Below are 14,398 nucleotides of genomic sequence, written 5' to 3'. Positions count from 1 at the left end.
AAGTATGTTGATTTCAAGGTGAAGGAAAGTAGAATAGTAACTGCTAGAGGTTCAGAACAGTGGGAGGAGGGGTATAGAAGAAAATAACAGGTGCTGAAACATGGAATAAGTTCCAGAGTTCTAGAGCCTGGTAGGGTGTCTTAGTTCACAGCAGTGTACATTTATACACCACTGTACATTTTATGAAGAACTGGAAGAACTCAAAATCTCCAAATAGAAAGCAATTATGAGGAGATGGACGTACTAATTACCCTGGGATCAGAGCGCATTGTGTATGTGTATTGAAATATCACGATGTACCCCACACATATGTACTATTGTGCTAATTAAAAAGAAATTTTCTCTTTGAGAGTGACACCCTCAATGACCTAATTACCTCCCTCCAGCCCCCACCTCAATGTTCTACCACCTTTCAATTTTACCCTGTTGGGGACATTTCCAGCACAGGAATGTTTGTGGGACACGCTTAAACAATATTGAACCAGTGTTCCGGTTTCAGGAGCTGACTTCCTGGAGGAACTCTGGTCCTGCTCACTGGTCCCCCTGGGCTGCACTGGCTGAGTCACACCCCTCTCACTGTGTCATGCTGAGGGACAGGATTTGCCCTCACTCGTTTTTCCCCCATGTTCCTCAGCCCTGGCATCCCAACAGGCTCCGGGCTACAGGTCCCACGCCCACCTCAGGGACCTAGCAATCTCTGTAGTGGCCCCTCACACTTGCCTGTCACTGCCTTCTTCAGAGCTGCTCAGTGAAGTGCCGTTGAGAGAAAGAAGCAAGTTTTAAAAATTCGCTATCTTGAGAAGCGGCGTCGGCGGCTGGAGCAGAGGCAGCAGCCGGACGAGCAGCTGAGGCGGTCGGGAGCGATGGTGAAGATGGCGGCGGCGGGCGGCGGAGGCGGCGGTGGCCGCTACTACGGCGGCGGCAGTGAGGGCGGCCGGGCTCCGAAACGGCTGAAGACTGACAACGCCGGCGACCAGCACGGAGGCGGTGGCGGCGGCGGTGGAGGAGCCGGGGCGGCGGGAGGCGGCGGTGGGGAGAACTACGATGACCCCCACAAAACCCCTGCCTCCCCAGTTGTCCACATCAGGGGCCTGATTGACGGTGTGGTAGAAGCTGATCTTGTGGAGGCGTTGCAGGAGTTTGGACCCATCAGCTATGTGGTGGTGATGCCTAAGAAGAGACAAGCACTGGTAGAATTTGAAGATGTGTTGGGGACTTGCAATGCAGTGAACTACGCAGCCGACAACCAAATCTATATTGCTGGTCACCCTGCTTTTGTCAATTATTCTACCAGCCAGAAGATCTCTCGCCCTGGGGACTCAGATGACTCCCGGAGCGTTAACAGCGTGCTTCTCTTTACCATCTTGAACCCCATATATTCCATAACCACGGATGTTCTTTACACTATCTGTAATCCTTGTGGTCCTGTCCAGAGAATTGTCATTTTCCGGAAGAATGGAGTCCAGGCCATGGTGGAATTTGACTCTGTGCAAAGTGCCCAACGGGCCAAGGCCTCGCTTAATGGGGCTGACATCTATTCTGGCTGTTGCACTCTGAAGATTGAATATGCAAAGCCTACACGCTTGAATGTGTTTAAGAATGATCAAGATACTTGGGACTACACAAACCCCAACCTCAGTGGACAAGGTAATCCTGACGGCCACTTTGTTCTAAACACACCTGCCTCGCCTTCACTCGACTAGTGCACTTCATAGACCTGGGCTCAGGGTTATGTAATGCCATTGGGCTCCCTATGGGCATGGGAGGGCCTTGGGGTCAGTTCTTGGAAAAGACACCCCAGTGATAAGAGGGCGAATGAGGGACCTGCGCAGGTCCTGCTTGGGGCCCTCTGAAGAGCTGAGGGTGCAGAGTCAAGGCCCAGGCTTGGACCAGGTGGGAATCATGGCTTCACTGAGGATGAAGCCTGGCAAGGGACTTAGAAACCAGTAGCAGCTCCCAGCTGGCTATTGCTGCTTTCCTTCTAGAGCCTGGTTAGGGTCACTGACTCTCACTCCCACTGGGCCAGGAATGGTCCTCTTGCTCTCTGCTGTTGAGAGGGTCTGGTTGTGGGGATGACAGATGGAGGAGGTGATGAGGGCTGCTGGACTTCGCAGCAGAACCTTTGAGCAAACTGACCTTGTGGAGGTCAGACATTCTGGATTGAACCAGGGCGGACACGCCACACCTCATTTGTATAGGGGACTCTACAGCTCTGCAGGGGGCCCAAATGGACTACCCCCTAGTCTGCCAAGAATGGTAGGCGGGAGAGGTGGAGGATTGCCTTTGAAAAGCAGCGGCACCCACTCTGAAAATCAGCAAGACCGTCCAAATCTTGGTCTGATTCGTCGAACTAGGCCATGGGCTGAGGGAGGAGGCTGGTTGCTGACATCGCAGAGGCGCTGGGAGCCAGAGGCCCCACTCCTAGGGAGGCCTGTTTTGCTCACCTTTGCAGCTGGGAAAGCAGTGGGCAGGGTGGGCTAGTCTCCCCAGGACCCTCACAATGGGCCCTGTGGGCCTGGCTGCTCCAAAGGTCAGAGGCAAATTGGTGACCAAGTGAATGTACCAGAGCGGGCAATGGCATTACATGACTGCTAACAGAAACATGGCAACCAACCATTTCTTCTCCAAGGAACATAAGTAGAAGATGTGCAGACCGGCAGGGGCTAGTGGCAGGGGCTGGCTGTGCATTGGTTTTGATGCCTCTCAGCTTTGGCCGCCCCAAGGCGGGGGCCCAAAAATCGAGGGCTGATGAGGTAACCTGGAGTGAGGGCGGTGCTTCGCCACCCCCTCAGGAACCATACTTCAGCGGCTCTGCCTCTGCACATTGCTCACCAACACACAGGGTAGAAAACCACTAGCTCTTCCTGGAGAGAACAGAACATGCAGCCTCCACCACGTCCCCAGAAACAGCCGCAGACTTGAGCTCACTACATCAAGAACACCACACCGCGCTCCAAGGAACAGCTACAAGCACAGAGACAGAGGCAGACAGAGACAAAGAGAGAAAGAAACGCAACATGGCAGCAGACACTGCTTTTTTATTAAACATTAAAAAAAAGTCAAAATCCAAGCAAACTTGAACCCAAGAATGTACACAGAAGTAGGAAACACAGAGAACAGAGCTCTCCCAGCCAGCCAGCGGTGCTCTTTTCGGAGAACGTTTCATAGACTGAAGTAGATTCCATGGGCCTCCAAGACAATAGGATCCTCTCTCCATTCCTCGCCATATGGGTTGCTTTTTTAAGTCCTTTGGTTTGGGGAGGGCCTTCTTTTTTTCTTTTCTGTTTTGATATTTTTATTTTTTCTGCAGTCATCGGCTGCCAACATAATCTGCACCAACTGGAGATCAGAAACAAACCAAAAAAAAAAAAAAAAAAGCTTAAACCACAACAACAACAACAACTACAAAAAAAAAAAATCAAAAAACCAAAACAGACCTAAAACCAGACAGCCAAACAGCTCAAAGGCACACAGTTACCTGCTGGTGGGTAACCAGGCGCGCTCCCGAGGCCAAAAGTGTGGGCGTAGTGGGGCCACTGGCACACTTCATACCAGGAGACATGCACATGGAGCACTACACAGCCAGAAGCACCGAACTGCAGCACACAATGTGAGGAGTGACAACACGGAGGGACACTACCCACTGCATACACCTTCATTTCCACTTTCTGATATCTTCCGAGGACAGAACATCTGTGAGCCAATTTTGATTTAATCAAAACATTGACTTTTAAAACAATTCTTAAAAAAATGTAGCGAATGTGTACCGTAACTTGTATTTATGACTGTAAAACCATGTGATGCAGGGTCGCAGTGCATGTTTGATGGGACGCCATCTTTCAGAACTGTGCTAACTCACTGTTGAAGCGTCCAATGGTAAGAGAAAATACAGATTTGTTTTTTGTGACAAATGGACATTGTACTCTGTACTTCTGCTGTAAGTAGCCCTTTTCCATCTTTGTAATGACTTGACTGTTAAAAAACAAAACCCAGGCCAGGTGGCAGAAAAGGGCATTGGTTTCGAGCTCTGGGTTTTGGAGTCTGCCAGACCCGGTTCAAATCCTGGCCCAGCCATTAACTTGCTTTGTGACATTGAGCCAAAGTGTCTTTTAACTGCTCAGTTAAAAGGTAACTACTCAGTTTTTTTTATCTGTAAAATGGGGCTAAAGCATTAGTACCTACCTCATAGGGTTGTTGTGAGGAATTCAAGAAGCTGTGATGTCTGTAAAGCATTTAGCCCAGTGTCTGCCACTTAAGCACTAAATTAATGGCAGTGTTAAAAAAAAAAAAAAAAATTCGCTATCTTGTTTTCTTTTGAGGGGCAGGGATTTCTCTTCCTCCTACCCATTTTGTATCTTCTTCTGAATAGGTAAGGACGAATCCATCCCTTACCCCTAGCAAAATTTGCCTAATTGGATAACCATGGCTGTCATAGCAGGGTTGCAGGAGAGTTGGGGGAAAGGAAGCTGCCGGACTCGGGGCTGGAGAAGTGCCTCCAGGTGACCGCCATATGTATGCACCCTGCTGTTAATGCTTCCTCCTTAAGCCTTGGGGATGGGCAAGAGAGAGCTGGCTAGTGGGCAGAGGGCAAATCCAAGTTCTGGGTCTCTTCCAGACGGGACTGTTGGGGGAAATGGGACTTTGGTGCCCACCAGGCAGGCTGTGGGCACAGCGGGAAGGGTTGCAAATATATGATTAGTTAATGAAAACTTGGATTTTGCAGAAAGCAGTCAAATCTGTGGAAGAATGGCAGCTGCTGCATTGAACAGATGCCCCAGGAAAGCCCCCAGACTTGCAGAATCTGCGTATTTTCCTCACCCCTGCCTGGGAGGCCAGCGCAGAGCAGTCATTACAGGACTTTCCTGGAGGTATCAGGAAGCCAGCGAGGGTGATTTGTTTAGATTTGTCAGAATGGTTGTGGCTGCCAAATCACACAGACAGCCGCAGTCCATTGCTTCCTTCATGCTGCTCAATCCACGCCACGTCCTTTATCAACCACATCTCTGCTCCTCCCTGCGTGCCTTGGGAAATCATTGTGACTTCACGAAGAGTCAGAGTCCCGAGCCTGTTCCTTTTCTGCAACATTGCTGCGTTCATTCAACTGTATCAAAAGCTGGGAGCTGATAACCGACCACAGCTTCATGCTCTTCCCGACATTGGCAACTGTCTTTTGAATCCATGATGAACAATGGGCTGTGTGTGCTGCCTTCTCCATGGCGTGGCAAAGAGGAATCCAATTAGGTATGGACTGGAAATTCATTGTGATGGGAATTCTGTGGGCAACCTGGCTTTACCTGTCAAGAATTTCTTTGGATAAAAGCAAAAACTTTTTTCTTGAGTCAATTTTTTTGAGTTTCCAGATAGGGAAAGGGTGAAATCCAATTGCCATCTTTTTTTTTTTTTTTTTTTTTTTAACAGAGTCCATCCACAATGATCATATTACTGATTATAGGAGGCTTTGAAATGGGAACAGAGCAGAGTTTGAAAGTTAGGTTACAGGAATGAGTTTCAGGGATTTCCCTCATTTGACTACCAACTTGGTTTAATCTTACCATAACTGGAAACTTGGAAATCATCTCTCAATCTTTTCGTTTTGTGGACAAGGAAACTAAAGTACAGGGAGGTGATTTACAGTCTTAAAGACTTAGGTCAGTAGCAGTGGTCTAAGGGTGCACTAATTACCAACTATATGGAGCGTCCAGGTATGCCAGTCATGTGCCCAGGCACCAAGCATACGGGGCACCTAGGTACACTAGTTATATATCCTGATGTACCATTAATGTTATCTGGTTGCAAACAATAGAAATCAACTCTAAATATCTTTCCTGGGAATTTATTTCAAATATTGGAAGGATATTGGAAGTTTTCAGAAATGGTGGAGAACCTGAAGAACTAGATCTGGAAGTAGGCTAGCAAAAAGACCTCTCTAGAAGGCTAGGAATGGGCTGTGTAATCAGGATCTGCCACTAGGAGCAGTCTGGTCAGGGCAGAAATGGCCTCAACTTTTTCACTCTCCATGTGCCTCTGCTGACTCTTTAGTGTCTGGGAGTGAGCATGTACATGGGTTAGCTTTGCTGTCTGTGTGCCAACCTGATGATGGCTTCCTGTGCCTCCCTGCCTAAGGACACTCTGTCTATGGGACAAAATCAGCCTATGACAGGGCAGGTCTGAAGAACGGAGGACTCAATTCCCCCAGAGTAACCCTCAGTGAGAGACAGGCATTGATGTGTAAATACCCCAGCTTCTGCTCCCTGAGAATGTCCCCACACATTCCCTCAAAGGCCCCCAAATGGGGGTGAGCCTCATTTGCCCATGGCACTAATGTGTTCATTAGGTTGCACATTCTTTCCTTGCAATTAAATGTGACCCAGGGACAAAGTTTGAATCAATGGGATGCAAATAAAGTGATAATGCACCTTCTAGGACAAGTTCTTTCAAAAACAGTTGCTTGTCTCCTTTCTCTCCTTCCATTTCCTTTTCTCCCCCACCTGCCTTAGGCTCACATAGAATATTCATAATCCTCCATTGGCCCAGATGGTCATCTGTTCAACTACATTTGCCTTTCATGTAATTAGTAACTTATTACTCAATACAAAAAGCAGAATTATGACAATAAGATACCTCTACTCTGTGGTCCTTCCCCAGTCAAACCTGCTTCTTCCTCCTATATGAAACAATCAGCATCCTGAACCCTTTATCCACCATTCCCTTACTTTCCTTTAAAAATTTTTAAATTTAAATTTTAGATTTTTCAGTTGGGGTTTGATCACAGAAACAGACTATAGGAATGATATAGAACACGGAATTTATTAAAGGAATTTGAGTATCTGAAATTACCAGAGTCAATTAAACCATTGTTTGTGGTTGATATTTTTGTATCTGGTACTGAGCCCAGCCCAGGAGTCGGAGAAGCTGACCGAGGAGTTACTCATCAGGAGCTGAGGAGTAGGCTCAGCAGCTACCCCAGGAGCTGCACTCACTGGGCCAGCATTCAGAGGAGCAGAAGGAGAAGGCAGGGTTATCGGGATCCACCTGCTGACTGAGCCAGTGTGTTGGCCAGCAGGGTGGTGACAACATGCATGAGCTGCACTGGCCATCAGTACACTGGAGCCCACCTTCTGAACACTTCCTAGGCTACCTTCCAAATATCATGCCAAACATCTTGTGACCCTAGCTAACCAGAACTATGCAAGGAAAAGGAACTCTGGGACATGCACTTCCAGTTTAGCTCAGGTGACATAACATGGACCCATCTACACTCATCCAAATATATTCCTACGAAGTAAGTTTTTTAAAAAAGTTTAATTTCATAAACATATCATGTGATTATATGTATCAATTCAGGACTTACTTTTAAACTCAATCTTATATCATTAGGACTTATTATATTGCTTTGTATAGCTGCAGCTCATTCCTGTTGATTGCTTTATGATGTTCCATTGTGTGAATATACCATAGTTTATCTAGTCACTCCCTTTGTGATGGGTATTTGGGTTGCTTCCAGTCTTTGCTATTGTGAACAGGGTTGCTATGGACATTCTTGTAGACATCTCCAGGTGTTCCTTGGCAAAAATCTCTCATAAATTTATGCCAGGAATAGAATTGCTGGCCAAAGGTAGGTGACCTTTCATCCAGGGACAGTCCCAGTTTTGCCTATTGGCCAAGAATGAATGTATATGTATATGTATATATATATGTATTCTTGATCTTCCCATTTTCAGTTTATTTTCGCTTTCTTCTGGCAAAGAGAAGTTCTTAATTTTAATACAGGGAAATTTGTTAATTTAAAAAACAGTACTTTTGAGTATTTTTTAAGAAATCCTACTATATTTCAAAGTCTAAAAGGTATTTGTCTATGATTTTTTACGAAGAGTTTTAAAGTTTATCTTTTGTTGTTAAACTCTTTCATCTGGAACTAATTTGGTATATGGTGTGATGTGGGGATCCAATTTCATATTTTTCTGTATGTATAACCTTTTTTATCCAGCTGTATTTATTTTCCCACTGATCTGGCAGACCACCTCTGTTATATAACAAATTTCCATACGTGTGTGTCTGTTTTTGAGCTCTTTATTTTATTCTATGGTCTAGTTGTCCCAGTGCCAATACCATCCTGTCTTAATTACTGTAGTTTTACAAAAAAAAACATGTTATCTGATAGAACAAGTCTTCCCTCAGTGCTCATCTTCTTGATGAAAGTCCTGGCTGTTTTTTCTCTTTTACTATTTCATATAAATTTTAGAATCAGCTTATCAAGTTCCATGAAAACACATGTTAGCAGTTTTGTGAAACTTTATTGAAATAGGGAGATGAAAAATACTCTGCTATTGTCTTCTTATTCACAATGTGATGTACCCTTCAAGTAATTTGGGTCACTTTACTGCCTATTAATAAAATATTGTAATTCTCTCTGTAGAGGACTTGAATATATTTTTTGTGGTTCTTTTGGGGTTCTTGGTATCTTTTGAAACTATTGTAAATGTTGTCTTCTTTTTACTCTTTCTGGTTGTTTTATTCAAGGGTACAGAAATGCAATTGACTTTATGCTAAATTTTTTATTCATCCTAATAATTTGCTCAGGGATCCGTTTTGCTCTTTTGTGCAAATAATTAAAACATCTGAAATAGTGATATTTCTATTTCTTCCTTTTCAGTCCTCCTCTTTTTGTGCTAGCCAGAACCATCAAGACCATGTTGAATAGAAGTAAGACTGGGCTATGCTGTCTCTTTTTTATTTTAAAAGGAATTATTATAATGTTTTTCCATTTAGAATGATTTTTTTTTTTTTTTTTTTTTTTTTTTTTTTTTTTTTTTAGAGTGGAAAATGCAGCTTTATTAAAGAAAAGTAAAAGCAGACTTCTCCTGGGTGGAAGAAGGGGACCCAAAGGCGGAATCCGTGGGATGAGCAAATCCTGTCCTTTTTATGGGTTTTATTCTCCCATTCTCTCCCCTTATCTCTTTCCTTCCTGCCTACAGGTTAGGCCTGGTTTTGCAGGTGAGAAGCGGATGGGGCAGGGGAGGGCCAAAGTGACTCAGGCAGGTAAGGGCCCAGGGGGCATTAATTAGCATCTCCTTGCCTGCAGTCTCTGACAAGGGCAGGTAAATTTGGTTATAGGATGATGTTTTAAAGTTGTTGTTTTATAGATACTCTTTATCAGACTAAAGAAATTTCCTCTATTATTAATTTGCTAAGTTTTTCCTTTTGAAAAATATTTTGTGATTAAATATATAAAACAGATTTGTCATTTTAACTATTTCAAAATGTACAATTCAGTGACCATAAATCACCTTCACAATATTGTGCTAACATCACCACTATCTATTTCCAAAACTTTTTCATCATCCCTAAGAGAAACTCCATAGCTCAAAACCAATAATACCCCATTTCCCTTTCCCTCCAGCCCTGGTAACCTGTTATTACTTTCTCTCTTTATTAAGTTGCCTACTTGAGGTACATAAGTGGAATTCACATAAGTGGAACCACATAACGTGTGAATTTTTGGGAGTGGCTTCTTTCACTGAACATGTTTTCAAGGTTCATCCATGTTATAGCATGTACCAAAATCTCATTTTATTTACTTTTTATTCTTTTTTTTGGCTGGTATCTATTTCATATGTATATGCCTATATATGAACTATTATATATCCCATATTTTGTTTATCCATTCATCTGCTGATGGGGGGTTGGGTTGTTTCTACCTTTTGGCTACTGTGAAGAATTCTGCAATGAGAGTTCCTTTTTCAGTCATGAATTTTTGTTGAATTTTATAAATGCTTTGTTTTCATCTGCTGAAATGATCATGTGTCTATATCTTCATTTAAGCTGGTAATATGTGAATGACATTTTAAATCATGCAGGCTATCAATCATTTTACTTCCCATGCACCCGTTCTCAAGAGGTTACCGAAGGTTGTACTTCATCAAACCCAAGTATAAACTAAGAAAGAGGAAGACACAGGAGGCAGGGAATAGGAGAGCTAATAAAGGAGAAGGAAGAAGGGAACTACCGGGATCATTGTGATAGCCATATGCCTATAAGTGAGGAATTGAAGCCAACCTGGCACAGGTAGGAGGACCCAGGAGATATTTAATAATTAATAAATTAAAATTGAGAATCTTTCCATTGGATCCAAACATATTGAGAGGAGGGGTTGGATTAGTGGCAACAATATTGATACCAGAAAGCAAAATGAGATGACTATTAACTTCAGACAAAACAAAAATGTGTGCAGGCAAGGAAAAGTATACATAGGACAGTCCATGGCTCATCTATAAATAGAATATACTTAGTAATAGATACAAATGCAGAATATTAATCTACCCCAAATGTGATTAATGTCTTAGAGAATTGGTGGGCCGGAGTGGTGCTTGTGTGTGGTAGGGGTGGAAGCATTTGGCAGAAAAGAGCTACATTCTCATCTTCCCTAGTGGGAAGCCCATGCATAATGCCTAAAGCAGACCGATCAGGAATTAGTAATACACACATATTATTGATTGATATGGACATAAAGACCTGAATACCTAATGGAAAGAATTGAAACTAGTCGTCTTGGGGAAGGAAAGTATGGGCAGTTACCGCCATTTGTGGCAACAGTAAGTGTAACAAAACTATTTGACTCCTCAAATTATTTTCTTACGTAATTTTGTCAAAAACTACATTAAAAGGTAAGTGGCTTCCTCTCTATCATGCCCACATTTAATCTAATGTACTTCCAGAACATACCTCAAATCCATCCACTTCTTCCACCTCCTTTGCCTATGTGACTCTCTCAACTTTTGTCTACATCAAAGTCAAGTTGGAAAAGACTATTTGAAAAAGCTATTTATGATTATGAGAAGTCAAGGTTTAATACTATCTCACAGAAAAAAAAAATATGCTCATAGGCAGTCCTCAGCCCCCTGCCTCTACCCCTGAATGGACACCCTTTCCCCCTCCTTTCCTACTTCAGTGAGACAGGTGCAGCTGCTCTTGCCTGAGGACCAGTTCTTCATCTGTTGTCAGCCTCTTCAGGCTCCTCAGGCAGTTCACCTTCTTGGTCATGTCCTTTCCCTCTCTACTGACCCTCCCCTTCACATGAGCATTTCCATATGCATCCATCTCTATTTTTTTAAAAGCCCTCCCTTTAGCATTGTGCTCCTTTAAACTATTATCCTCCTCTTTTCCTTCATCATTTATTTATCCACTGAGTCTTCGTTGAGTGCTTACCATGTGTCAGTCACTGTTTAGGTCTGGGGTCTGTTCCCTGTCCTCACAATACTTAGAGTTGTTGAGCTTGTGGTCTAGTTGAGTGAGTATCCACACAAATAATTCATTGCATTTGTGTTAGGTGATAAAGAGGAGCCACCAGGGTGCAGGAGAATGTAATGCTATCATTGAACCTCACAGGTAACTGGGGGAGACGGAGAAACCTTCTCTATGTTAAGCTGAGCCTTAAAGGATGAGCAGGGATTGACAGGCTGGGGATTGAGGTGGGGGAGGGAAGAGAGAACTCTAGGCAGACTCACTGTAGGGGAGTCCTTGAGTTTGGAAGGGGACCTGAAAGAGAGACCATGTGGCTCTGCCACATGAGCCAGGGGTTGATGGCACCAGGTCAGTTTGTGAAGAGAGTGGGTGGAGAAGGGGCCACTTTAGACCTCAGTGAGAGTTGGGATTTTAGCCTAAGCTCTTGGACAGTTTTCAACATCCATTTTCTTACCCTATATTCATTCCCAGCCCACCAATCTGGCTCTCACCCCAGTGAAAGTTCTTTTTTTAGGCTACTAATGAGCTCTGTTGCTAAGTTCAGTGAACAAATTTAAAAAAGAAGTAAGTCACTTCATTTAATTCAGCAACTGTTGAGTTCTAGGCACTGGGAATACTACTTCCTGCCACCAGTTGACCCTATTGACTTTTCTTTTCTTTTTTTTTTTTTTAAATTTCAGTTTGGTTTATTAAAAACAAAAAAACAAAAAAGCATCGAAAGCCCAAGTTAAAAAAAAAAAATTAAAGAGCATTCTCTTAGTAACAAAAGTTAAACAGAGAGGAAGGTGAAAATCATAAATAACAATTAAGGATCCATAGTTTTTGATGGTAAGCATAAGAAACCATCTTTTAAAAGATTAACACCCCAGGCACTGATGTGGTCAGAAAGACAAAAATGTATCTTGTGTTTTCAGACTTTGGTTAGTCCCACAGATCTTCAATTATAAGAAAACTATACTGACAAAATTTTAATTTAATAACTATAGATCAAAGGAAACTATCACTGACTTTATGTATCATTTAATCTCCAAAACTCACCATCCGACATTAGAGATGAGGTTACTGAGGCTCAGAAAATCTCCCAAGATCAAGTTAACTAGTTAAGGGTCAATTTCCCTTAACTGGGAACTGTCAACACCTTAAAGCTCTAAAGTTATTTTATTCTCATGTGTTTACTCTGAACTCATTAAAGATTTGAGAAAGTAAGACTACCAAGTCAACCTTTACCACTTAGTCTTACATTTCGGAGTGTGCATGTACATGCTTTCAGAATCAAACACCTTCTGTTTACTATTTACAAACTGTATGAAAAATACATAAACAAACCTCATCCTCACAGAGCTTGTCAGAAGAACACAACAGAACAGGATTGTTACAATCTGGATGTGTTACAGAAGAGTAAATGTTGAAAATATAAGTAGCTTATCTAAAATGTTCTTGACCAATGATGTGCCGACAGTGGAGAGTGAGGGCCGCTGAGAGCTGTGGGCAGGGGCCTGGGACCACCTTTCTTCAGTCACTCTGAAAAAAAGAAAGGCAAATAGCTATAACTCTTTCCCCTGATACGAATCCAGCAGCTCTGCATGCACAGTGCCTGCCCCGACAGAAGCTTGTTTGATCCTGACAAGGACACAGTAAGGGATCCAGAATGTTTTACAAATATGGAATTTCAGAGGGTTTAAGCCATTTACCAACAGTCCCCCAGGAAGCAAGCGGCACTGACTGCAGACTCCACCTCTGGCACCGCTGGCTACTTGAGGAAGGGGTGAGCATGAGAGGGAGACTGGAGAAAGTGTACGTGTGTGTAGTTGTGGGGACAGATGTGCTGTGTTGGTGCATGTGCTGCTTCATGAGCATGCCTGTGTAGTCATTGCAGTAACGAGGCCTCATGTTGGAGTCCCTGAGGCTTGTAACAGATTTAATGACTTAGAGGTCACCTTCAATATACCAGAAAGATGGTTAAAAACACAATGTGGCATTTGAGTTTAAATTCCATCTCTGACTAGCTGTGTGATGTTGGGCAAGTTACTTAACCTTTCTGAGTGTCTTCCTTGTTGAAATGGTACCATCCTTTTAAAGTTTTGTGAGGACTGAAATAGCTAGTACATAAACTTCTCAATAATTGTTAGCTATTGTTATTATTAGTAGTACCATATTATTCCAATGCTGAGTAGCATTCTTAATCAATTCATATTAATTTTAAAAGATTTCTTTTACATCTCCTCTGCAGAGTTGCTATCTAAATTAATACAACTGTATCTGGTCTCTGTTTGCAAAGGGAAATGAATACATTTAAAATGCTAAGATTTGGAAAATCCCAAAGAGTTGATCTGTAGAAAGCTATTTAAGGACGTATGTGTATGTTTTTAATACACTATTAACTTAAAAACCTTTCCTGGAAATCTTCTATTAAGATGACAAAGATTATAGATGTTATGACCCTAGAAGCCAGTCTGAAAGTCAACCACCCAGAAAGGGGCTCTGAGACTAATCCTGAGTCACAAGTTTTCCATGGAGAGGCAGGTAAACATGCCAGCCAGTTTTGTTCTGCAGATCAGACACCCGGAAATGATGTGAAATAATATCCATAAAAACTCTTTTATTTGCAGTCCTCACCCAACCCCATTTAATTTGGGTCTCTAATCTTTTCTCCTGGCATTAGACATCAGGTTTATGTACACACTATGATGAAGTGGAAAACTTGCAATGGGAACTAGATGTCAAAATTGTGCCAGGTCTAGTTATATGGTCACAAGGACTAGATTGGTTAAAACCACAGAGAACTTCAACTGGTATCATTTTAGAAGATTTCAAGAGGCACCATCTGTGTGGCTGGATATGTGATCATTTCCAGGGATATAAGAGATCTTTGCTAAACTCAGAGGTTACCGCAAACTGTAAATAGTCTAAGTTACACTTTCTGCCATTGTTGGGGATACACATCAACTGCCATTCCCACATCTGCTGCCAGAGCCTTGAAATTCCTTAGGGGACCACAACATAATAGTTAAGGGGTCCGGGCAAGGCTCGCCATCGTCCACCCAGACCTGAGCTGGCAACCAAGTCAGATCCTCCATGGTGGGTTCTCCAGGCCACAGCAGCTGACTCCATGCTGGGCAAGTGTCCCAGCATGGGGGTTCTGTCAGTATGTACTAGG

The 14,398-nt window shown here is 43.1% G+C and overlaps 1 protein-coding gene across 1 annotated transcript; it reads left to right on the top strand.

Annotated features, from left to right (window-relative positions):
• Positions 1-803: 803 nt before the first annotated feature.
• Positions 804-4,243, top strand: LOC306659762 (heterogeneous nuclear ribonucleoprotein L-like). The gene is made up of 2 exons (XM_079137494.1): positions 804-1,647; positions 3,807-4,243. The coding sequence occupies exons 1-2, from the start codon at positions 864-866 to the stop codon at positions 3,863-3,865; spliced, it is 843 nt and encodes a 280-aa protein (XP_078993620.1). The 5' UTR covers positions 804-863; the 3' UTR covers positions 3,866-4,243.
• Positions 4,244-14,398: the final 10,155 nt, after the last annotated feature.

The sequence above is a fragment of the Sciurus vulgaris genome (assembly GCF_902686455.1).
Source record: "Sciurus vulgaris genome assembly, chromosome: 4".
NCBI classification, from domain to species: domain Eukaryota; kingdom Metazoa; phylum Chordata; class Mammalia; order Rodentia; family Sciuridae; genus Sciurus; species Sciurus vulgaris.
This window is presented reverse-complemented; position numbering and strand designations above follow the sequence as displayed.

Coding starts and splice junctions, on each gene's coding strand:
- LOC306659762 (XM_079137494.1), top strand. CDS start 864: ATGGTGAAGATGGCGGCGGCGGGCGGCGGAGGCGGCGGTGGCCGCTAC. Junction 1,648..3,806: donor CCCCAACCTCAGTGGACAAG/GTAATCCTGACG, acceptor CATGTGATGCAG/GGTCGCAGTGCATGTTTGAT.